The sequence below is a fragment of the Phyllostomus hastatus genome, unplaced genomic scaffold (genome assembly GCF_019186645.2).
Source record: "Phyllostomus hastatus isolate PE091 unplaced genomic scaffold, TTU_PhHast_1.1 phas_contig_308, whole genome shotgun sequence".
Taxonomy (NCBI): Eukaryota; Metazoa; Chordata; class Mammalia; order Chiroptera; family Phyllostomidae; genus Phyllostomus; species Phyllostomus hastatus.
In genome coordinates this window covers 1,797,907-1,822,649 of record NW_025333848.1, presented here as the reverse complement: position 1 = coordinate 1,822,649, position 24,743 = coordinate 1,797,907, and the positions used below count along the sequence as shown (strand labels likewise).

Here is a 24,743-nt window from a genome sequence, read left to right as displayed (position 1 = left end):
ATTTGAAGGTTGTGGTATTCTTTGTCTGTGGAGAGGCCAAAGAGCATGAGGCATGTGTGGTTTTCTTTGCTTTTTTATTGATTTTATGGATTTTTTGTAAGATGAAGGGAATGTTTAGGATATAAAACTGGAAGTTCAGCTAGTACATTTATTAAAGTACTCCTTTTTAAGATCCTTACTCAAAAATCTATTTGCTTCTCTTAACCAGAAAAATCTTGTATGGAAGACTCATAAGTTCTCAGTGAATAAGCATTCTAAAATATTAACTTGTGGTGGCTGGGTTTGCCATGGATGCTTTTCCTCACTGCAGCTCTTCTGTGTTATTTATATAGTGTTTTAACAAAAACCCTGTAGACCATAGTGGCTGAAAAAAATGCAAGCCTAACAGTTTTAATTCTGCACCAAGTAAAAACATACAAAGGGGATCACACTGGATTTTATAATTTAAGTTTTATAGTAGCCAGAAGCATCCTAAAGAATCTGGTTCCAAAATCCTAAGCAGGTCATTGGGAAACATTTAGAAGTGCTAGTTAGTGCTATGTAGACATGTTTTATAACATTGTTTAAAATGGCAGTTGCTCCATCAGTAATGAGAGGGAAACCAGCCACAATTACTTCTGTTTACACATGGTGATATTTTTGCCCAGTTAAAATGTGTTTGATTACTATCCAAATTCAATTTAGATATAAACTAGATACAGAGTGATTAAATATCTTTATTTTATATCACTTAAGGATGAAATTATATATATACACACACACAAACACATTTACGTAAATACGTAAATTATAAATATGTGTATTTATACTTCAAAGAAAAATAAGTTAGCAAAATGATGTCAGCAAGATGATAGATTAGGAAGCTCTTGACCTTCTTTCAAGAGAAAACACACCTATTCAACAGTAATTCATGGTCAAATTTGCTTTGTGAGAAATTCAGAAACTAGTTCAGAGGCTCCTGCACCCTGGGTGAACATAAAACTTCCACTTCAAAGCGAGGTGGCAAAGTTGAGACACACATTAACCACGATCTCTACCCCTGCATAGCACCACAGAATCAGGAAGAAACTCCCGGGTCCCAGCATTCTACTGGGAGGACAGGCATAGACCGAGAGTCCAATGCCCAAATTTTCAAAAATCTACCCAAAGGGTGGGCTTCTGTCTTCTACCCAGAAGGTCTTTAGACTGAAACAATTGATAACACTATGTGTCGGCAAGGATATGGAGGACACTTGCATAACTATGGTAAGATCATAAATAAATTTTATAAATATATTTTTATAATATTTTCAAGCATTATCTAATAGAACTAATTATATGCCAGCATATAACTTAGACATTTACCTCCTAGACATGTGTTCATGAGAATTGAGGGCATATTTCCAACAATGAGATATAGAAAGATGTCGATATTAATTTTATTTGTAATAGTCAAAAAGTAGAAAAGAAAACAAATGTGGAACAACATTAGAATTGAAAGGCAAATTGTGGCCTATCTTTTATGAATTCTACATAACAGTAAAAAAAATAATATGCTTTTATACACACACAAATAAAATACAAATGACAAAAGTCTCAAATCCATAATGCCCAATGAAAGAAGCCACAAATATATATACATATATACTAAGCTTCTGATACTGACTTGCAGAACAGGCTAAACAAATGCCTTTAGAAATAGAATAGTAGTGTCTTGGAGAAGAGTCAGTATCAATTAGCAAGTAGCAGGAGAGAGTCTTCATTGGTGCTAGTCATATATTTTTTCTTTTTTTAATTTAATTTTTTTATTTTATTGTTGTTCAAGTACAGTTGTCTGCATTCCCCCCCATCACTTTCCCAACCCCAGCCATCCCCATCTCCCCCCCCTAATTCCAATGCCCGTTGGTTTTGTCCATGTGTCCTTTATAGTTGTTCCTGAAACCCATTTCCCCTTTTCCCCCATCATCCACTCCCATCTCCTCTCTGGTTACTGTCAGATTATTCTTAATTTCAACATCTCTGGTTATATTTTGCTTGCTTGTTTAATTTGTTGATTAGGTTCCACTTAAAGGTGAGATTATATGGTATTTGTCTTTCACCATCTGGCTCATTTCACTTAGCATAATGCTCTCCAGTTGCATCCATGCTGTCGCAAAGGGTAGGAGCTCCTCCTTTATTTCTGCTATGTAGTATTCCATTGTGTAAATGTACCAGAGTTTTTTGATTCATTCATTCACTGATGGGCACTTAGGTTGCTTCCAGTACATGGCTACTATAAACTGTGCCTTATGAATATTGGGGTGTATAGGTTCTTATGAACTGGTGTTTCAGGGTTCTTAGGATATAATCCCAGCAGGGGAATTGCTGGGTCAAAAGACAGTTCCATTTTAGGTCTTCTGAGGAAATCCAGTACTGTTTTCCACAGTGGCTTCACCAGTCTGCATTCGCACCAACAGTGCACTAGGGTTTCCTTTTCTCCACAACCTCTCCAACACTTGTTGTTTGTTGATTTGTTTATGAGGGCCATTCTGACCAGTGTGAAGTGGTGTCTCACAGTGGTTTTAATTTGCATCTCTCTAATGGCTAGTGATGCTGAGCATCTTTTCATATGTCTCTGGGCCCTCTGTATGTCCTCCTTGGAGAAGTGTCTTCTTAAAATTATTTTTAAGTTGCAAGCTTTATTACATCTAAAGTCACATTTCTTCAGTATGCAATGAGAAGAGTTAGTAATTAGGGATTACAACCCCTGCTGAAAATTTTGCAAAACCCACACTGGTTTCACGTGAAGCAATGAGAGTATATAAACAACTTTCTACAGGTTTTACCCAATGAGAAGCAGATTGAAGCTTACAAGGAAACAGCTCTGGACATATTTTCTTTTTAGACTACAGAAACTCTTAGATTGCAAGCCTTGTAATTTCCTGTAGTTTTTATTGTATTTTTCCCATTACCATTTTGTCTCCTTATGCCCTTATCCCCTTTGCAATCACCACACTGTTGTCCACATCCATGAGTCCTTTTTCCTTCTTGTCCACTCTATCCTCCTCCATCTTCATCCCCCCATTAGATGTCATCCTGCTATGAGTCTATCTCTATATTGCTTATTAGTTCTTTTTTATTCCCTAGAATCCACATATGAGTGAAATCATATGGCATTTGTCCTTGTCTGACTGATTTATTTCACTTTGCATAATGTTCTCCACGTCCATCAACACTATCACAAAATGTAAAACTTTCTTCTTTTTGTGGCCGAATAGTATTCTATTGTGTAAATGTCCCATAGTTATGTTATCACTCCTGCTAATGGACATTTGGGCTGCTTCCACATTTTAGCGATTGTGAATAATGCTGCAATGAACATAAGGGTGCTTATGTTCCTTTAAATGAATGTTTTGGGTTCCCCCAGACATACCCAGAAGTGGAATTGCTAGGTCAAAAGGCAGATCCATTTTTAATTTTTTGAGGTATCTCCACACTGCTTTCCAGAGTGGCTGTGCCAGTCTGCATGCCCACCAACAGTACAAAGGAGTTCCCCTTTCTCCACATCCTCACCAGCACTTGTTTGTTGTTGATTTATTGAAAACAGTCAATCTGACAGGTGTGAGGTGATATGTCATTGTGGTCTTTATTTGTATTTCTCAGAGGGTTAGTGACATTGAGCATCTTGTTATATGTTTATTAGCCATATGTATGCCCTCATTGGAGAAGTGTCTATTCGGGTCCTTTGCCCATTTTTTAATTGGGTTGTTTGGTTTTTGGTGTTGAGTTTTGTACGATCTTCATAAAGTTTGGATATTAACCCATCATCAGATAAATCTGTTGTCCTTTGAGCAAGTCAAAATGACTGCCCAAAACGCAGAAATATGACCTAGTCAACCTTTGCTTAAAACTTCTCAAAGGGTTTCTCCTGACAACATGTACTATTCAAGCAACATAGCTTAGTTTGTTAATCTTTCTTCTCACTCACACCAATTTCTTGTCATTCTAGACTGTTCTAGGCTCCATCCTCATAACCCCACTTAACAAACCAACCCTAGTAGACTGCATAGAACTGCCTTTATTCACATTCTTATCTCTTTCTTCTATGTCTTTGACATTTCTACCTTCAGTTCTTATTCTGTTTTAACCCCAATCACCTTGAAATACCTTCCCCAGCCCCATTTTCTTATAGTTGACATTGGCAATCCATTGTGAAATTGTCATCTATGATCTTATCTTCCATGATAGCCAGTAATTTTGTCTACCACTGCAAATGACATATTTATTTAAAATTATGTGCTTATATCTATACCTTCAATAGATTATGAACAATTAGATGACAGAGACCATGCTTTATCCTTTATCCAACTATGTATGTCCATTGCAAAAAAAGATGTTTGCCACACAGATGTTCTAAATAGCTACTAACTCAAAGAGTAGATAGGAAATAGTCTTCATAAAAATATCAATAATTTTCTATTTATTTATTCACATATTTTGTTGTGCTTTGGTGTTGTTGTGTCTGTATACAAAAATAGAAAAATGTAACACAGTATAGAAAGGATCCAGGAGATTGGATAAAACCACAGAAGAAACATTGTAAACTTTTAGTGATTATTCTGTTGCTCTCCAGGAGAGTAATTTAAGAATTGCAGAGTTTAAAGAGCACTCATTTTTATTCCTGTGTATACAAATGAATGTAATAGTGATAAAGTAAGAAATAATAAGTCATTAGAATTATGACTTCTATACCAACTTCTATTAGGTGATTTTTTTAAAGGAAGCTGTGATGGGAGATCTGAGTTCTACCCAGATCAGCAACTAATGAACTTTTTTCCTTTGGGAAAGTGCTATCCGATACCTGGATCTATCTCCATAGCCACTCAGGACAAGCAGTGTTCAAATTCTGTGGCATCTACAACATTCTATGATTCTTTGATATTTAAAGTACCAAAGTAAACACAAAATCCATTTGCATGCAAGATGTAGAAATTATAAATGGTAATTTCCTTTCATGAATGTGTATATTACCCTTATGGTAGGAAAGAGAAGGTTAAGTACAACAAATTAAAAAATCAAAGAAAAATAACCATGAGGCTAGTGGAAATTTGAAGTCATCTGATTAGTAATTCATGCGCATGATTTACTTCAAAGCATTTTTGAAAAGATTTGCTGCTTATATGACTGATTCTTTACCAGTTTTAAGAAAACACCATAGGGGAAAAACTTTTCTGTTCCATTATATGATAGATGGGTATTTATAGACTTCCAGCATGGTCTATGTTAACATAATGAAAACACTTCTTTGTGAGAGAAATTACTCCTGAGTGGAATTGCTTATTTTTAGAATTATCAAAAGATCATCTGAGATGGGGCCAAGAAATTATTTCTCCATTACTAGCTCATGAAACTGTGCCAGGCAATATTAGCTAGCAGCCAAGATGGTGGCCTGCTCTTCCTCCTGTCCCAACAAGGTACACAGTCAAGATTAACGGGATCTCGGCCACATGTTCACCCTGTTACACTGCTGTAGTTGGCACTGTACGTGCCTCATCCAGTCCATCATCCTTAGCTGGATGTTCTGAATCAATATTTTAGGTTCTGACTAAATACGTCCTAAACACATATTTCTTATAGTATGTGTGCAGATTTTTTTACTGTTATATTGCTCACTATGTCACTTCAGCTTCAGTCTGCCCATGCATATCCAGACTCAGGTCTCTTTCTTTCAGAGCCTTTGATTTACTTCATTGCCCATATGACTTTTCGAATTTGTCTTTTGACATGTTTTTTTTTATTAATTCAAACACATTTACAGAAAAGTCTGGGCTATGACAGTTTGATGTTGTCATAACAACACATCTTGTGCTTTTATTTCCAGACAACTCTCCGGTATATGTTCAGTTTTCATGTCACAACTCGAAGTGAGCATCCTGCCAAGAAGACTGTTTCTCACCACAAGTTGCAGTGTGGTCTCCGCATCTTCTCCCCTTGTGGTAGGTACGCAGGAAGGACTTAACACATGCTTAGCCATGTAAGTTAACCCCTATCTTATTTGCTTAGAAGGTTGGTTGATTAGGCCTTGGTGGTATTCTCACTTAAGAAATGTAATTTCTTTTCCTTTTTTTTTTAGTTGTTTTTGTTGTTGTTGTTCAGTTACAGCTGTCCTGACATTTTCTCCTTTGCTTTCCCCTGTCCCTCACCCCTGGCCACAGCCAACCCTCACCACTGCCCGTCCCCGTGCCCCTGAGTCCTCTGTGTTCCCTGGCTTGCTCCTCCCTCTCCTTTCCCCCATTGCTCCCTCCCCTGCTCCCTCTGGTCATGGTCATTTTGAGGTGTTGGTGGTTTTTCTCAAATGACTTGAATTCAGGCTGTTTTCAAAACATCACAGCTTTCTTTCTCCAAAAAGAGTAAAAAGGGGTTGAAGAGGTCAGAAAATATTTATACACAAGGCTCATATGTATATTTTTGCAGTCACGGCATACTTTTCCTACATAAATTAATTTTGTTGCTTTTATTGTCTTTATAACAAAGTATGTTTTCAGAGAGAAATGGCATGTCTTTTTTGCAATTTCACATGTCACCAAAGTATCGCTAATGTTCAGCAAATCCTCAATGATATAATGTCACTACAGATGCATAGTGATTATCTGCTCACCAATGAGAAAGAAATCAGAATTTCTTTGTACATAGTATTTATTTATACAAGTAAGATTTATTTTAAATTGCACCTCTCCCTTTTAATTGTTTTAAACTCAATATGATGGACTCAGAATACACCTCTCTCAAAATCCTTGAAGCTGGTATTAATTAGAATTATTGTGGTGATCATTTCTTAATATATACAAGTATAGATTTCTTATTTTGTAAACCTAAAACTAATATAATATTATATATCAATTACATCTCAACATAATTACAAATAATATAATATATATTATAAAATATAATAAATAATGTATGGTTTTAATAAATTTATTTTATTATCTATAATGAATAAGAAACAGCACATTTCAGAAATAATAAACATTCCTTGCTTCAGGTATTCTATTCAAACACTGAAGAAAAAGGAGAATTATATTGCTCTGTAATATTTTTAGAAAATTTTTTTCAGTTCAAATTTCAAGAATTCGTCATTGCTTGAACAATTGTTAGAAACATAAACACACAAGAGAGACCACCACCTGATCAGGAAAGGAATGTCCTGTTTTTTATAAAAAGTTTAGGCATGTGTTGAATTCCCAATTTAGAACTGAAACAAAAGATGTTCAATCAACTTTGATCCCTAATAAAAAATGTGACAAACATTAATCTAATCTTATTTTCCTCTTTAAAAAAAAAAAGCACAGCCCTGGCTGCTGTGGCTTAGTGGATTGGGCATGGGCTGTGAACCAAAGGGTCACTGGTTTGATTCCCAGTCAGGGCACATGCCTGGGTTGCGGGCCAGGATCCCAATAGGGGACATGGGAGAGGCAACCACACATTGATACTTCTCTCCCTCTCTTTCTCTTTCCCTTCCCCACTCTCTAAGAATAGATAAATAAAACCTTTAAAAAAATAATGCAAATCACAATACTTCCTTCTGCAGCTTCACCATACAGAACATTTTGAAATTGATGAAATAAATGTTAAGTCCTAACATCACCTTATGACTTTAAAATGATTAATTCAGTGATGAAAATCATCCCAGGGTTTTGAGAAATAAGTGGTAAAATTACATAATCTCTTTCTGAATAAAATATAAAAAATATTATAAAATGGCTGTGGTACTGTTTGAAAAAAAACAGAAGAAAATGAAATAAACTTTTATTTATTTTTATTTTTTTATTTTGTTCAAGTACATTTGTCTCCATTTTCCCACCACCTCTTAACCCCTCCCCACCCGACAACCTCCAACCCTCCATCTTACCCTCTTTTGGGTTTTTCCATGTGTCCTTTATATGTGTTTCTTGATGGCCCTTCCCCTTCTTTCCCCCATTATACCCCTCCCCTCTGGTTACTGTCACTTTGTTCTTAATTTCAATGTCTCTGGTTATATTTTGCTCACTTGTTTGTTTTGTTAATTAGATTCCACTTATGGGTGAGATCATATGGCATTTGCCTTTCACCACCTGGGTTATTTCACTTAGCACAATGCTCTCCAGTTCCATCCATGCTGTTTGTGAAGGGTAGGAGCTCCTTCTTTATCTTTGCTGTATAGTATTCCATTGTGTAAATGTACCTAGTTTTCTGATCCATTCATTTACTGATGGGCACTTAGGTTGCTTCCAGCACTTGACTGTTGTAAATTGTGCTGTTATGAACATTGAGGTACCTAGGTTCTTTTGGACTGATGATTCAGAATTCTTAGGATATAATCCCAGCAGGGGAATTGCCAGGTCAAAAGGCAGTTCCATTTTTAATTTTTTGAGGAAATTCCATAGTTTTCCACAGTGGCCACTCCTGCCTACATTCCTACCAAGAATATACTAGGGTTCCTATTTCTCCACAACCGTGCCACCACTTACTGTTTGTTGATTTATGATGGTCATTCTGACTGGTGTGAAGTAGTATCTCATAGTGGTTTTAATTTGCATCTTTCTGATGGCTTGTGATGCTGAGCATCCTTTCATATGTGTCTGGGACCTCTGTATGTCCTGTTTAGAAAAGTGTCTGTTCAGGTTCTTTGCCTATTTTTAATTGGATTGTTTGTCTTCCTGGAGTGGAGTCATGTGAGTTCTTTATATATTTTGGAAATCAAACCCAAAATACATAATTTTTAAAGTTATACATATGGAGTTTTTTTCAAGATAATAGAAGGTGTAAATCAAGGTTAACTCAAAATGTATCTTTGATTCCATACTTTTGTACTAATGTTACCAAACAAAAAGTTTGGCTGCCTGCCACCATAAAATCCAAACTTGTGAGGCAGATGCTAGTGAAAAAGGAAAGAGGTTTTATTCAGGTGCTATGCGATCTGGGAAAATGGTGGACTCCCAGGCTCATAGTTCATCTCCTATGCAAATCCAAGAAAAAGGCAGTAGAGTTCCGGCAGCAGTATAAAGTAGAACCCTTTGAAATCCACAAGCACTACTTACTCAGCAGTCACAGGCCCCATCCATGTAGCATATCTTGTTCCCCGTTGCTATTCATTTCCAGCTTCTTGGGACCTGGGTGTGGAGCCAGTGCGCACATGCGCCATGCAACTGCTAGGACTGCCAGGTTGTGTGCTCCCAGGAAAGAGTATGTGCATGCACAGGTGAAGGCAGCACAAGGTCAGCCACAGAGAGGGAGAGAGATTCCTTCCCAGAAGCCATGGGCCACATAGAGAGAGCAGCCTGCACCACGTGAATCCAAGTCATGAGGAAGGGAAGAGGGTGTTTCTTTGTTCCCCTGGGATTATATTAGCTTGTATGTATGACAGGCCACATGCTTTTTCAAAATGACCAATAAACTTCCCAAACTTTTGCATGCTGCTGGTGGGTCCACCTCACCTTCAGTCCTTTATCTCTTCACGGGAGACTGACAAACCTCTTTGGTCCATCACCTCCCCCGCCACTGTTTTGACAACTATGGCACATGTGCCTGTTTCTCCCAGTTCTCACCCATAATCTGGGACCCGAGAACTTCCCCCTGTCACCATCTTGGCTGACGGGGGAAACTCAATTGGCTCCAACTGACCTTCTACCAGTAACACTAATGCTATTTATTACTCGTCTACTTAAATTCTCTGTCAACGTATGTACTAAATCTTGATACTTTTTCCTCATTAGGTTTGAGAGAAATCTTCAGGTGTTACCAATAGTGACCTTTCATCAAACTTCATACAAGCATTTCCCCCAGTCTTTTTTTTTTAAGATTTTAGTTATTTATATTTAGAGAGGGAAGGGAGGGAGAAAGAGGGAGAGAGAAAAACATCAATGTGCGGTTGCTGGGGGCCGTGGCCTGCAACCCAGGCATGTGCCCTGACCGGGAATGGAACCTGCGACACTCTGGTTCGCAGCCCATGCTCAATCCACTGAGCTACGCCAGTCAGGGTTCCCCAGTCTTTTATATTATTTTTTCATTATGAATAAATCTTAAATTTTGTATATTCAAAAAAATTTAATATAAAATGATATCAAGGTCATTCTATTATTAGTGAAAGAAAAAGATATTATTCCTCGTTTTTCTGCTGTCTAGAAGATTTTGCCTGTTATAATGATTTATTTATTTATTTATTTATAAGATTTTATTTATTTATTTTTAGAGAGGGAAGAAAGGGTGAAAGAGAAAGAGAGACATCAATGTGAGGTTGCTGGGGGCCGAGGCCTGCAACCCAGGCATGTGCCCTGACTGGGAATTGAACCTGTGACACATTGTTTCACAGCCCACGCTCAATCCACTGAGCTATGCCAGCCAGGGCTAATGATTTATTTTTTGAAAGTTCATTATATCTCTCCTTTGAATACTATTTGGTTCATGTAATCCATATGAAAGAATTTAAAAAAACCTACTGATCTCATCAATATTATTCTAGTTGCAGAAGCAGCCTGTGATGCACGGGTCACCGGCCAGCAGTGATCACGGAACGCTGCAGATGGCCCATTGAAATTCTAGAAAAAAACATGCACAGAGACAGACTAGTTTCTGTGGAGAAGTAGGGACGGAATGGCTACCCCTTCTAGTGGGGAGCGCGCCGATTTACCATCCAAACCTGTTTTTATTGGGCTCATTTTGCATAATAATTCAGGTAAAGTACATTACTCATTGCGAGGAAGTAAGGAACAATAGATAACAAGGAACTCTGCGGGTCTATTTTGAGTCAGGGTCAAAGAACTGTAAGACTTTGAGGAACAAACTAACTTCCTCCTTGGAACCTTCTCATTCAACTGAGAGCATTCTAAACAAAGAAGGTTTCACAATAATTTACATATTCTTTCTTAGGCTTGATCACCCAGGGAATCCGCCGTCTTCAGCACAGAGCTGCACCACCCTGTCATTGTTTCAGGCTTAGGTGGAGCAAGGGAACTAAGGCAACCAAGAGATAAGGAGATATTTTCCCAGAAGATGAGGACTCAGGCTATGTCAAAGCCGAGGAGCAAGGGTCCATCACCCCCTTTTGCTGTAGCCCCCAAAGTCCTTCTTTTGGGGGCCTCCCACGTGATCATGCCTGTCTTAGATCGTTTCCCCCTTGGGGAATCTTACCTGTCTTTGGCTAACCGACCAAGCTTTGGGGTTCAGTTATGAATGAAGCAGCAAAAGCAGCATTTCTGCCAGGGAGATAAGCTTTTGTCTCCTTGCTGGCATACGGTTCCAAGGGCATTCCCTCAGCCTAGCCTAGGTGGGGGTTACAGCTTCTGATACCAGGCAGGGCGGTTCCCAACAAGCCTATACCTGTGTTATTCTTATTTCACTCATATCGTACATAGTAAATAGTGTCTGTTTGCTTTATTAGCTGAAGATTATTGCTCAAAATTACCTCATTGATTAAATAAAGTGAGGATTTACTGACTTAAATTTTGTTTTCATGTGCACATATTTAGTGAGTGTTATTATAAGTAATTCTGCCCTGACTGGTGTGGCTCAGTGGATTGAGCACTGTACTGGCCTGCAAACCAAAGGGTCGCTGGTTCAATTCTCAGTCAGGGCACATGCCTGCATTGTGGGCCAGGTCCCCAGTGGGGGATGCATGAGAGGCAACCACATATTAATGTTTCTCTCCCTCTCTTTCTCCCTCCTTTCCCCCGTCTTTAAAAATAAATAATAAAATCTTTTTAAAAAGAGGAAATATGAGTAATTCTGCTTTTTTTAGCTGTTTTTTTCTAGAGTTTTCTTTTTACTATGTGTATTTATTATCATTATTTTCATAGTGACATGCAAAAGAACCTCTGACCACTTATTTTGTAAGTAAACTATTTATTTCTGAATATTTTAACATTTACAATAAATTATAAAGGTGGCACAGAGAGTTCCCACACATCCTGTATGTGCAGTTCCCCTTATTGCTAACAGTTATGTAACAACAGTTATGTAAGTGGTACATTTGTCAGAGAGTGAACTGATATTGATACACTGTTGTTAAATAAAGAATGCATTATTTTCAGGTCTTCCTAATTCTTACATAATGTCCCTTTTCTATCCATTATCCTATCCATTACATTTAATCATTCTGTACCTTTAAGCTCCTTTGGCTGTGACAGTTTCCCTGTCATTTCTTTAATGTAACAGAAATTGTGAGTAGCTAGAAATCAGAACATTAAGACATTAGTTTTTTTATCTTTATTTTTATTTTTTTTATTTTAATCATTGTTCAAGTACAGTTTTCTCCCTTTTACGCCCATTCCAGTCCACCCATCCATCCCTCCCCACTTCCCTCCCATTACCACCCTCCCCCTAGTTTTTGTCCATGTGTCCTTTAAATTTGTTTCTGTAAACCCTTCCCATTCTCCCCTGAAATTCCCTCTTCTCTTCTCTCTGGTCACTGTCAGCCTGTCCTCTATTTCAGTGTCTTTGACTATATTTTGCTCGCTTCTTTGTTTTGTTGTTTAGGTTCCTGTTAAAGGTGAGATCATATGGTATTTGTCTTTCACTGCCTGGCTTATTTTGCTTAGCATAATGCTTTCCAGCTCCATCCAAGCTGTTGCAAAGGGTAGGAGCTCTTTCTTTCTTTCTGCTGCATAGAATTCCATTGTGTAAATATACCATAGTTTTTTGATCCTTTCATTTGCTGATGGGCATCTAGGTTGCTTCCAGCATTTAGCTATTGTAAATTGTGCTGCTATGAACATTGGGGTGCAAAGGTTCTTTTGTATTGGTGTTTTAGGGTTCCTAGGATATAGTCCCAGCAGTGGAATTGCTGGGTCAAAAGGCAGATCCATTTTTAGTTTTCTGAGGAAGTTCCATACTGTTTTCCATAGTGGTTGTACCAGTCTGCAGTCCCACCAAGAGTGCACTAGGGTCTCCTTTTCTCCACAACCTCTCCAACACTTGTTTGCTTGTTACTTTGTTTATGATGGCCATTCTGACTGGTGTGAAGTGGTATTTCATTGTGGTTTTAATTCGCATCTCTCTGTTAGCTAGCAATATGGAACATCGTTTCATGTGTCTTTGGATCCTCTATATGTCCTCCTTGGAGAAGTGTTTGTTCAAGTCCTTTGCCCGTTTTTTAATTGGGTTGCTTGTCTTCTTAGAGTGGAGTCATGTAAGTTCTTTATATATTTTGGAGATTAAACCCTTGTCTGAGGTATCATTGGCAAATATGTTTTCCCATACAGTTGGTTCTCTTTTTATTTTGATACTGTTTTCTTTAGCTATGCAAAAGGTTTTTATTTTGATGAGATCCCATTTGTTTATTCTTTCCTTTATGTCCCTTGCTCTAGGGGATTATGTTGTTATTCTGACATAAAATTTTGTGGTATGGTTTTGAATAATAAAGGGGGAGTAATATATTAAGTGATGTTCACAAAAAAGAGGAGAAAAAGACCTTATTTAAGAGCAGAGATTTATCTGAGACATCCACATATATCAAAAGTGAAATATTACTGGCAAAACTTTATCATTATTGAAGATAAGCATATGATGATTTATCATAGAATTTTTATTTAGTACACTCTTATGTTTCATAATTAAAAGATTATATATAAATACATATAATGCCATATATATATCTTTATGTTTGTGTGCATACATATGTATGTTCACAAACATAAAAATATTTCTCTTTAGTTTCATCCTACATATTATAGCATACATAATGCCACTCAAACTTATAATAGCATGTATACAGGATGATTAACAAGTTTATTTACTTTCTTCTTTTTTTCACACAGTATTTTCAACCCTTTTTTTATTACTCATTTATTGCTAATCACATTGTTCATGCAACACCTCTATAAGTAATGGTCCCTTTGAATTGTTCTGTTATATTGACCTATATAGTGCCTTTCTAAACCAGTCTTACAGGTTCTTGCCAGGACGTGCCTGAAGGGCATATAGAAAAGCTTTTATATAATAAAAGTATTGAATGTCTCCAGCCCCTAATACACTGAGCACCCACCTAATAAATAACAAAGACAACCACCAATCACCGGGCAGGATCTCAATGTCAGCCAATAAGAATATGGGGATGGAGTTATGCTAAACTCTTTTATTTTTGGTTCAAAAAGAGATTATGTAATTTTACCATTTGATTCTCAAAACTCAGGTACACTTTTTACTAATCAATTCATCATTTTTAAGTCATTAGATTTATTTCTTCGCTTAGTAAAATGTCTGTGTAGTGAAGGGGCAGAAAGAAGTATTGTGGCTTGTGCTGTTTTTTTTCAACAGGAAAATGAGATTAGAGTAATGTTTTTCATATTTATCTCGGCATCAAAAAATTGATTGGGCATCTCTTGGCTCAGTTCTAAATTAGGAGCTCAAGACATGCCTGAATTTTGCACAGAAAGCAGGACGTTTCTTCTCTGATCAGGTGTGTGTCTCTGTGTTTAAATGTTTCTAAGAACTATTATTCAAGAAATGAGAGATTCTTGAGATTTGAACCTCAAGAAAATTTCTGAAAATATTTATGTAACAAAGTAATTCTAATTGTTTCTTGAGTGTTTGAATAGAATTACTGAACGCAAAGGATGCTTATTACTTATGAAGTGTACTCTTACTTAATTCAATGAAAGATAATTAGGATAAATATTAAAGAATCAGAAGTTATAGTGTTGCTATAAGATAAAGTCTTGTCTGTAAACAAAACTGTAAGAATGAATCTTTACATTTTAGAATAAAAAATTGAATTTCAATTTGAATGCTCACTTTTATGAATTTTGTGCTCTTATGCAAGGTACTTAGTTTATGGAACACACAACTTTACTTACAAAATAAAGTAAATTATATCTGTTGCTTTCAACTATTACATTTTAATATAAAACATTTTATTTTACAATCTAATCACTACACATATTTATTAAATAGCTATATTTTCTGAGAGCTCTGCTAGACAGTGTGAAATGTTACTGTACAAACAAATTTAAGATTACCTTTGTAAATGATATACTGAAAGCAATTATCACTAAATTAAATAAACAAGTATAACCTATGTGTGTTGTCACCCAATATCAGTGATGAAAACCGTGTTTTTATTAAGTATCTTCATGTAGGCAAATTTTAAAACTCATTGTATATTTTTACCATTTTGTAACCAAGATAAAATTTGAAATTATTTGCCTGACTTTTTATTTTCTCATTTTCATTTGTTCCTTTTTAAATATATTCATGGAGGAAATTTCTCCATATCACAAAGAAAGAAAACAAAAAAAAAATAAGTGATTTACTTTATTCAGTAGCAAATAATTTGGATTCATTTCTGTGGCAGATAAGAAGTCACAATTGTATGATGGGGTTGGTCCAAGATCGGTGGGCTCATCACCACATGTGTATGTTCTTTCCACATAAATGTGTAGTTTGGCCTATGTATAATTTCAATATATGCCCAGAATTTGATACTAGCATATCTAAAAAGTGATTTATTCAGATTGACTTATATTCACTTTATATTCATGGCATGTTATGTTAATGTTATATTTAAATCAAGTCTTTAAAAATTTGAAAGCTTGTTCCTCCTTTACTTTCTTAACTACCTAAAGTAAACTCTCCCAATCTGAGGCAGTCTGAAGCAGCGATAGAAACAGAATTGGGAGTTAGAAGAACTGAATTAATGACACTTTTACCAGTCTCTAGTTTTGAGATCTGGGGTAATACACCATCTATGTACCTAAGTTTTTATTTTTATGTGAACTAGAGATATAAAACATGTGCTATTTATCTCAGTGGATTTCTATGATACTCAAATAAAATGACATAGATTTTAAAGGGTTTCTTAAACAAAGTATAACACTAAAAGTATTATAAATGAGTGGTGGCATTATTTTATATAAGTAATACCATATTGATCACTTCTAAAATTCAATTTCTTTATTCATAACATATTTGCATCATACATACATTATATATTGTATGTATAACATTATGTAATACATGTACAGCTTTAGTTTAATTTTACATCTCAAAGGTAATTAAGATTAACATTTCAATTATAAAAGGCTTTTACATATTTAATACATTTACTGTTTCAAGAAGAGAGCAAAATGATTCTTGTTTTGTTCAGATGCAAGATTCTTTGTCTTTATTCTCAAGTTTTAGACTACACTATTTTATTCTTTGCGTGCCCTTCACTATGAAGAAAATTAGACACACTAACCTTTACTAAGTGTTTACTATGTGACTGATGTTGTTGATACTAAGTACATATTATTTTATTTCACTTTTAAGATGGCCATACCACAGTGTATTGACATCTTTTGTTCCTTCTTTTGTCCCTTTCTTTCTTTTTTTTATTTTTGTGCAATTTGTGAAGTTATTAAGTTAGTAAATGTGGCCCTATAAACTAAACACAATGTTTAATTCCCTAAGACCCTATCTTTTCTCTATACAGTCTTTATTTTAATTCATGGTTACAATGAACTTATGTTAATAGCGCATAAGATATTGCTAAGATATTTTGTTACAGAATAAATATAATTTTATTTATATTATAAAGTGAAAAATATAGTAATGAAATAACATAAAACAAAATTAACTTGGTGATATAATTTAAAAGAAAAAGGGTAGAAATGGCAAGTTAAAGTTTAAAGTTGAAAATCACAGAAGCAGAAAAGTCATGACTCATGTTGGCTTGATTTGTGTTTCTCCAGAGATGAGTGAATCACACAATTACAAACTTAAACTTGAAAATCGTTCTACTTCTGTACCAGGACAAAAGAAAAGATCCACATTGATCACGAACACATCTGGGGGAAACCGTAAGTACTACATTCCATTCGCCATCTTCAGGTGAAATCGGAAACTCTGAGATCATCGGGGATAAACATTCAGTTTAATTTTGCCGTCATGAGAGAAGCAGATGTGAGATTAAGTTTGATGTCCTTGGAATATGTGCAAAGTGAGAAGAAATTGTTGAATTGATGAGCTTTTCATGCCCTAAAAGAGGTAAGATTACCATAGCAATGACAACTAAGACTGCCGTTTCTAAGGGCTCACTGAACAGCAAGCTATCAGGAGGGGCGAATAAACAGAAGAGAAGAGAAATACACAACACCTGTCGGTGGCATGTCGTTAAACAGCACAGCAGCAGTGACTGGACTGTGATATACAGAAAGGTTACTGTGCAGTGAAGAGGATTCGCTGTCTGTACTTTATCAAGAAAAATATGATTGAAGATGAAGCCTGAAAAAAGGAAAATAATAGACTACTATTATATTCCTATTATATAATAATAGGCTACTATTATTCCTATACTATTCCTATTATATTCCTATTATATAATAATAGGCTACACAAAAAGGAAAATAATAGGCTACTGTCACCTATAAGTTTTGATTATATGTGAAAAAATAAATGATCATCAAATTGTGTCACTTTCAAGAGTTAATTATAGAAAACGCATCAGATGTAATAATCAAAGATTGTATATCATGTGTATAATGTTGTAAAGATTTTGGATAAAAATTTATAAATCCTTAGTTTAAAAGAACTTAATTATCAAAGCCTCTAGAATATAAATACTGCTTTTAGATATATGCTCAGAAGCTGTCATTATGCTTCTTGATAAATGCTTACACTATTTTCATTGTAAGTAGAAAAAGGCAAGAAATTTTATTCTCATTATTCTTGGTTAATATTGATGATTTTGCTGGTACTAGCCAATGTACATGACCAAGGAAAGAAAAAAAGCAAATGATCTGAAATTAGAATAAAATGTTGAAATTAATATTACTAGTAAAAACATACGACTTAAAATATTTTTAAAACCTCAAAACTTCACCAACCCCAAAACTGACAAACAATAAGGAAATTTGATATGTGGACCTGATTAAAAATAAGATGTAAAAATCAGCTGCCTACAATTTAAATTAAGAACAAACTGACAGTAACCAGAGGGGAGGTGTGAGGGGATAAATAGAGGGGAAGGGGGGAAAGGTTTTCAAAACCATATATAAATGTCACATGGACAAAACCAAAAGGAGTAGGATCAAGGATGGGAAGTGAGGATGACTGGGAATGGGGACTGGTAGGGGGAAAATGGAGACAACTGTACTTGAACAAGACCAAAAAATGCAAAAAAAAAAAAATCAGCTGTCTACAAAACGAGAAAAACGTGATAAAAGGAAAATGTCATATTTATAAGACCAAAAATCAGAAATTGACTTTTTACTTAAAAATAATGGAAATAAGTTTATTACTTTAAAGTTGTACCAGTGAACATAAGACATCCATAATGGCAAAAGAAACCAATCAAGGATAAAAAACAGTATTTTAAAGATGTAAATTATTTCTATATTTCTACATTTAATGGAATTCTGTTGAAAGACCAATGCATTATATTTTAAATAGAGCAGGTTCTTGAAAAGCTGATTTTAAAGTTTTTTAGGCATAATGAAGTGTAATGAAAACTAAAATATTTTGGAATAGAAATGTAATATAATATTATGGGCACTGTAAGTACTCAAGTGTGTAGGAGGCCGCTCTGCATGGTATGGGCCCAACTCCCATTAAGAGATGCACAGGACCCATGCCCACGGATAGGTTCTCCCATGGGGAATCAGGCCTGCAATGTACCTAGGCCGCTATGAGTCTTGCTTTTTGCTAAAACTCCTTCACCCTGAATTGAGGACATTTACTGCAAAGTAACTTCCTAAAATCCATGCTAACCCTTCCAAGGATGAGTGTAACTGGTTCAACCCTTTTGCCTTTTCATTTGCAAATATCCTTCTTCTGTGATGTGATTAGCGGCATTGGCTCCTTTGTTTTCTGTAAAAGGTAACCACCTAAAGCGAACCTGTGCATAGTAAATGAGGACCATCCTGTAATGGGTGGAGAAACCCAACAAAAGCCTGTCCTGGCACAGGCTGCGGCTTTTGGTCCCCTTGAGAGAAAAGCCATGCTCACCCTTTTCCTCCACAGGACTCAGTAGTCCATGTGAATGTCTCATTTCATCCATAATGATGCAGACACTGTGGGTCGATGTCCGCATCAAAGTGTATTATAAAAGTTAGGATATTTTATATATCATTTGAATAGAAATCAGATTAAAGAATAAATGCAAACACATATAAGAATGCCCTGTATGCTAAAGGTAGTATTTCATATCAATGAGAACACTGATTTATTTGGCAGATAATATTAGAAAAATTCAATGACCATTTGGAAAAGAAAAAAATTATAAATTTGAGTTTCTATCTCACTTATTTCACACATACAAATACCACATAGACTAAAATAAAAAAGGAAACCATGTAAGTTATGATAGAACATGGGTAATTTATTTTATAAACTCAGAATAGCGAAAGCAGTATTATTCATATTGAAGAAAGCATAATGGTTTTAACAAGTCAACCATTATCCATTTTAGCACCCCCAAAGTTTCATAAATAAAATTAAAACAAAAGTGGTATCTGAGGTGAGTACTGGAAAACATGTGGCAAGAAAACTAATATTCTATACCTAAGAAGTGGGAATAAGCCCTGGCTGGCGTAGCTCAGTGGATTGAGCGCAGGCTGCGAACCAAAGTGTCACAGGTTCAATTCCCAGCCAGGGTACATGGCTGGGTTGCAGGCCATAACCCCCAGCAACCGCACATTGATGTTTCTCTCTCTCTCTCTTTCTCCCTCCCTTCCCTCTCTAAAAATAAAGAAATAAAATCTTTAAAAAAAAAAAAGAAGTGGGAATAAAACCAATTAATAAAAATAAGAGAAGTCTGAAGGAAATAAATGTAAATAATTTTACCACAGCAAAAGATGCTTATCTTCTGTTATTTATTTATAACAAGAGAAATAAAGTTAAAACTTTAAAATAATATTTTTTACCAGATTCGTACACTTTTAATGATGAGGAAAGTGTAAGAAAGAAGGCTTTTTTATATTGGTAGTATATAAATAGGTATAGCCTTTTTGGACTGAAATTTTCAATCATTACAAAAATTTAAAAAGCAAATGCTCTTTGACTCAGTATTTACCCTTTTGGGAATTTCTCCTAGAAAGGTACTAAAAAGTATGCACAGGAGTGCACAAAATGTTATTTATATTATTATATTAATAACAAAAACAAAGAAACAATTTAAATATGCATTGGGAAAAAGTTGACAGTCTATTGATGATATTTTGTCCATACAACAATGAAGCACAATTCAAGAAGCTATTTATAAAAATTTGACAACTTTACAAGACATGAAGAGAAAATTCACTAGGATATTTCTTAAGTAAAAATATGATAGAATATTTTATAGTTTCTTAAATATGTCCTCGAGAGGGGATTAAGAGGAACTCTTTGTATTTATTATCTTTTATCTGCATGGAAATTTTTAAAAATGATAACTATGATTTATTCTAAAGGTGAACTGGGGAACTTGTAGAGAGGAATAGGAGGTAATATTACATTTTATAGTCTTATTTTAAATCATTTACAAAGAACTTATTTTAACTGTTCTGAAAAAAACCAATGGAAGAAAAAGCACTGTTATTATCCCCACATAAAAACCGCTCTAACATTTACATTAAACATAGGAATTCCAGAAGCCTTTCATCTTTCTCTCATTTCTCTCACTCTTTTTTCTTTGACAGCATCTCCATTTGTTGTTGCCCGGTCCATTGCTCTAGCTATGGGGATCCATTTCATTGTGATGGTGACGATATGCAGCTCCATAATCATAATAAACTGTGAGTGACAACAGTGGATTTCACTGTTGATCTAACAATTGCAATGTATTACTTTGATGAACATTCAGAAGCACACAGCATTAACTAGCAATATCAAGGAAAATATAATGTTTTCTTATATTTTACCTACTACTTTAGCAACTTGTCAACTATTTTTATTTTTGTTTGGACTATGTTGCAGCTATACAAACCTTCTAATGATTATGATTATTTTAATAGCATTATTCAATGAAGCAGCTCCAATTTCTTTGAATGGTAAGAGAAAGTTTTCTGATATTATAATTATTTTCATTTTTAACTTATAGACACTATTAAAAATATCCTCCATCCTCCCACTTTCCCTCTTTGATCAGCCCTACCCCAGGAATCATTCTCTATGTCCAAGGGCAATGCATATGCACATATATGTTCCTTGGCTACTCTCTTCTACTCCTATGCTCCACACCTCGAAGCACAAATTGCATGTATCTGTGTATATGGGGTTTAAGCATATATCAATGCTTGATACCAAGAAAGTATGTAGGACAGATCATATATCATAGAAATGTATATTTGGAACATATATAATATAATTTATTAACCAATGTCACTTCAATACATTTAATTAAAAATGAAGTCTATAGAAAGACAATTCTTATCTGCAATTCACTATAGCTTTTTAAAAATTTTATTATATTTTTACAATGAGGGAATACTTGTAAAAAAGTAGAGAACAGTTAATTGGCATATCTATCAATCTATCTATCTATAAGTAAGTACAGTTAGGTCATTGGGTGTGGCAATAATGTTTTAATATCTGGAATTTTAAAGTTAGAATAAAAAAACTTATATAACCTGTCTATTTAAAAAATCTACTTAATACTCAGACATGTGGAAAATTAATAATATATTGTTCCTTTCTAGAAACTTACTGTGGCCCGTGTCCTCAAAACTGGATATGTCATAGAAACAACTGCTACCAATTTTTTAGTGAGAAAAAAAGCTGGCTTCAGAGCCAAGCTTCTTGTATGTCTCACAATTCCAGTCTCCTGAAGATATATAGCAAAGAAGAGCAGGTTAGGTATTGTTTTAATTCATCTTCCTATGTTTAGTCCTAACATATTTGGAAATTCTCTGGAATATGAACCTGAAATATCACTTAGAGACACCAGGCTAAGATATATCCACCCAAAATCCTTCTGCATTAAAAAATAACAAAGCAGTAAAAATAAGAAAAGACAAAAACTGTAGGAATTACATGTGTGTTGTTTAAGTTAGAATTATGCCAGAGGACAGAATGCATTTTGCAAAGTTTTGGGAAAATGATGAAATGATTATGGTTTTGTCTGTAGTAAAATTCTGAGAACTGACTTTGTTTGTGATTTCAAACAGGATTTCCTCAAACTGGTGAAGTCCTATCATTGGATGGGACTCGTACAAAATCCAGCAAATGGATCCTGGCAGTGGGAAGATGGCTCCATTTTCTCTCCCAGTCAGTAAGTCTCTACCAAGAGGTGTCTCCTTGTGAATCTGTCTCTAAGCTATTCCTATGATCATGTAACTATCACATTTTCCTTCACACAGTGCCAGGACATTCCCATATGATAATAGAGTCAACCAAAAACTCTGAGGGACTAGATTCAGTACCATGTGGAGCAGAGTAGCAAATACCTATAATATTGAGTTCCATTATTGATTGCTATGTGCTAAGTACTGTGCAAGATTTGTCTAATACCATGCTTATGGTACTGATGAGGAGTCTAAAGCAGAGAGATTAAGTGTCACATTCATTCTTTCATGATGTTGTTACCAGAGTTGTTGAGATATAATTGGCATCCAATAAAGTTCACATTTTTAAAGTGTTCAATTGTGATAAATTTTGACAAATGGAGTAATCAAAAAAACCATTAATACTATCAGGATAATTAGCATATTTATCACCTGTAAAATGTTCTCTTTGCACCTTTATAAGACCTCCTTCATGTCATTCTACCTACCTCTTTCTGACTCCAGGAAACTAATCTGCTTTCTGTCACTATAGATTAGTTTGTAATTACAGAAAAACATAAATGGACTTCGACAGTATGTACTGTTTTCATGTCTGGCTTTTTTACTCGGGATATTATTTTTAGATTAGCCACCTCATAACATGTTTAAAGACCTTATTTCTTTTAATGCCTGAGAGCTTTTCCATCTATAGGTGTTGCTCAGTATGTTTATTCTTTCACATAATGATGGATATTTGGGTAGTTTCCAGTATGGGATTATGAAAAATAAAGCTACTTTAGAAGTCTTCTGGTCAAAATGGTGGCAGAGTAAAATGTGGTACTCATATGCTCCAACAACCAAATCAAAATTACAACTAAGCTATAAAACAACCATTATTTAGAATCACTAAAATTTGTCTGAATGGAAGTCTTATGACTAGAGATTTAAAGAAGCCACATCCAGGCTGTAAGAGGGGTAAAACACAGAATGGGCTGATCCCACACTTGTGACTATTAGATAAGCATTGGAGAGATATCTCAGCTGTGGAGGTTCCCCCTGAGGAGCTAAGGGTCCCAGCCCCACTCCAGGATTCTCTGATCCAAGTTTTCTGTGCCAGGAAGAGAAGTCCACAAAACTTCTGGCTATAAAAACCAGTGGAGTTTGTGGTTGAGACAGGGGGTTGCATGATTACCAGGGCTTCCTCTTACAGGGCCCATCCATGGAATTATTCTGACTCACTCCCTCTGAGTACCTGTGCTAGGGCAGAAACTTGAAAGACACCAGAGACATACAGGGAGGAACTAAAATGTCTGGCATTGGGAGAGCTTGAGGACACACACCTTTCTCCCAGACAGAAGTGCTGACAGAGGTCTTTGCTTCCTTGCTGAGCTGTTCCCTCAGCAGAGCCAGCAGCCAGGCACCATATCTGAGTCTCCATCAACCTGGATCACACTGTTTGTCCTGCCCTAGTGATTCCCTGAGACTCCTCTCCAAGAAACTTCCACACGCACCAAAGCTGTTTCCAGTGGTTTTTCCAAATGAAGGACCTGTCTTGGCCCATGCTTTTGACTCTCCTAAAATCTCTCAGGGACTTTGCAAAAATCTCTAAAACAAGCAGCATCTGGCTTCAGCATAACCTGTAACTCTTGCTGAGTGGCTCCAGGATGGGTATTAGTGGCAGCTGGCCTTGGTTCACAGCATGGGATTTGCTGTTCACCTCTAAGTCCAGCACAAGTAGCATGTGATTTATAATACAATGCATTTTTATGTTTATAATCAGAGTTAGCTACACGTTGCTAATCTGTAAATTAGGAAAGTCTAGGTGTAGTCTTTAAATCTCCTGAGATAATATTATTTCATTACCTATATTTAAATAAATATTCATTTTTTATCCTTCTGCATTAATGAAGTCATAAATGTAATTTGTCCTTCTCTCTAATCTAGACTAACATTGGTTGAAATGGAGAATGGAACCTGTGTGGTTTATGGCTCCAATTTTAAAGGTTACACAGAAAACTGTTCGACCCCAAACACATACATCTGCATGCATGGGATTGTGTGATGACTTTATTGTTCATAAAATATAAAGGATCCAAAAACAAAAATGCCATTCTCTGAGTGTTTATCATGAAGAAAACATCCAGAAGAAAATTCCACCAATATTTATAATTTTTTTCACCTGACATGCCACAAACCATAATCAGCTGCAAGCAAAGGCTAACAATCAAAGACTTTATCTTCTATAACATGTTTTGTATAATTTTTAATTTATTAAGTGATGAACAAATTCATTCTTAAGTTTAATAAACTGTTGATAATACCTATGGTTGAACTATAATTTTATTAAACATTCACAAATACTAAACTAATAAGGCTTTTAAAACTTTTCAAACAGTGCATTTGAAAATTAAATATGCTTAGAGGTGGGTAAAATATATGAGGATTCATTACATTTGCTATTTTTGAAATTTTTCTAAAGTTGAGAAATCAACAAAACACCCTCAACTTTCAAATGCCACTAGTAATTTTCTACAGTACATGAGAAATTTTGCAGAAATTGAGTTGTTCCTTATAATAAGAACCCGGCACTGACTG

At 35.4% G+C, this 24,743-nt stretch overlaps 1 protein-coding gene across 1 annotated transcript; it reads left to right on the top strand.

Moving 5' to 3' along the window:
- Positions 1-1,048: 1,048 nt before the first annotated feature.
- LOC123819382 (NKG2-D type II integral membrane protein-like) lies at positions 1,049-24,468 on the top strand. Its single transcript, XM_045839705.1, has 8 exons — positions 1,049-1,245; positions 5,840-5,954; positions 16,662-16,769; positions 20,586-20,681; positions 20,901-20,936; positions 21,585-21,736; positions 22,053-22,156; positions 24,093-24,468. Exons 1-8 carry the CDS (start codon positions 1,120-1,122, stop codon positions 24,208-24,210), a joined length of 855 nt encoding a protein of 284 aa, XP_045695661.1. The 5' UTR covers positions 1,049-1,119; the 3' UTR covers positions 24,211-24,468.
- Positions 24,469-24,743: the final 275 nt, after the last annotated feature.

Excerpts from the sequence above, each read along its gene's own strand:
- LOC123819382 (XM_045839705.1), top strand. The coding sequence starts at position 1,120 with ATGCCCAAATTTTCAAAAATCTACCCAAAGGGTGGGCTTCTGTCTTCT. Across the intron at positions 1,246-5,839 it reads AGGACACTTGCATAACTATG|ACAACTCTCCGGTATATGTT; the intron begins GTAAGATCATAA and ends TTTTATTTCCAG. Across the intron at positions 20,682-20,900 it reads CTCCATAATCATAATAAACT|CATTATTCAATGAAGCAGCT; the intron begins GTGAGTGACAAC and ends TTATTTTAATAG.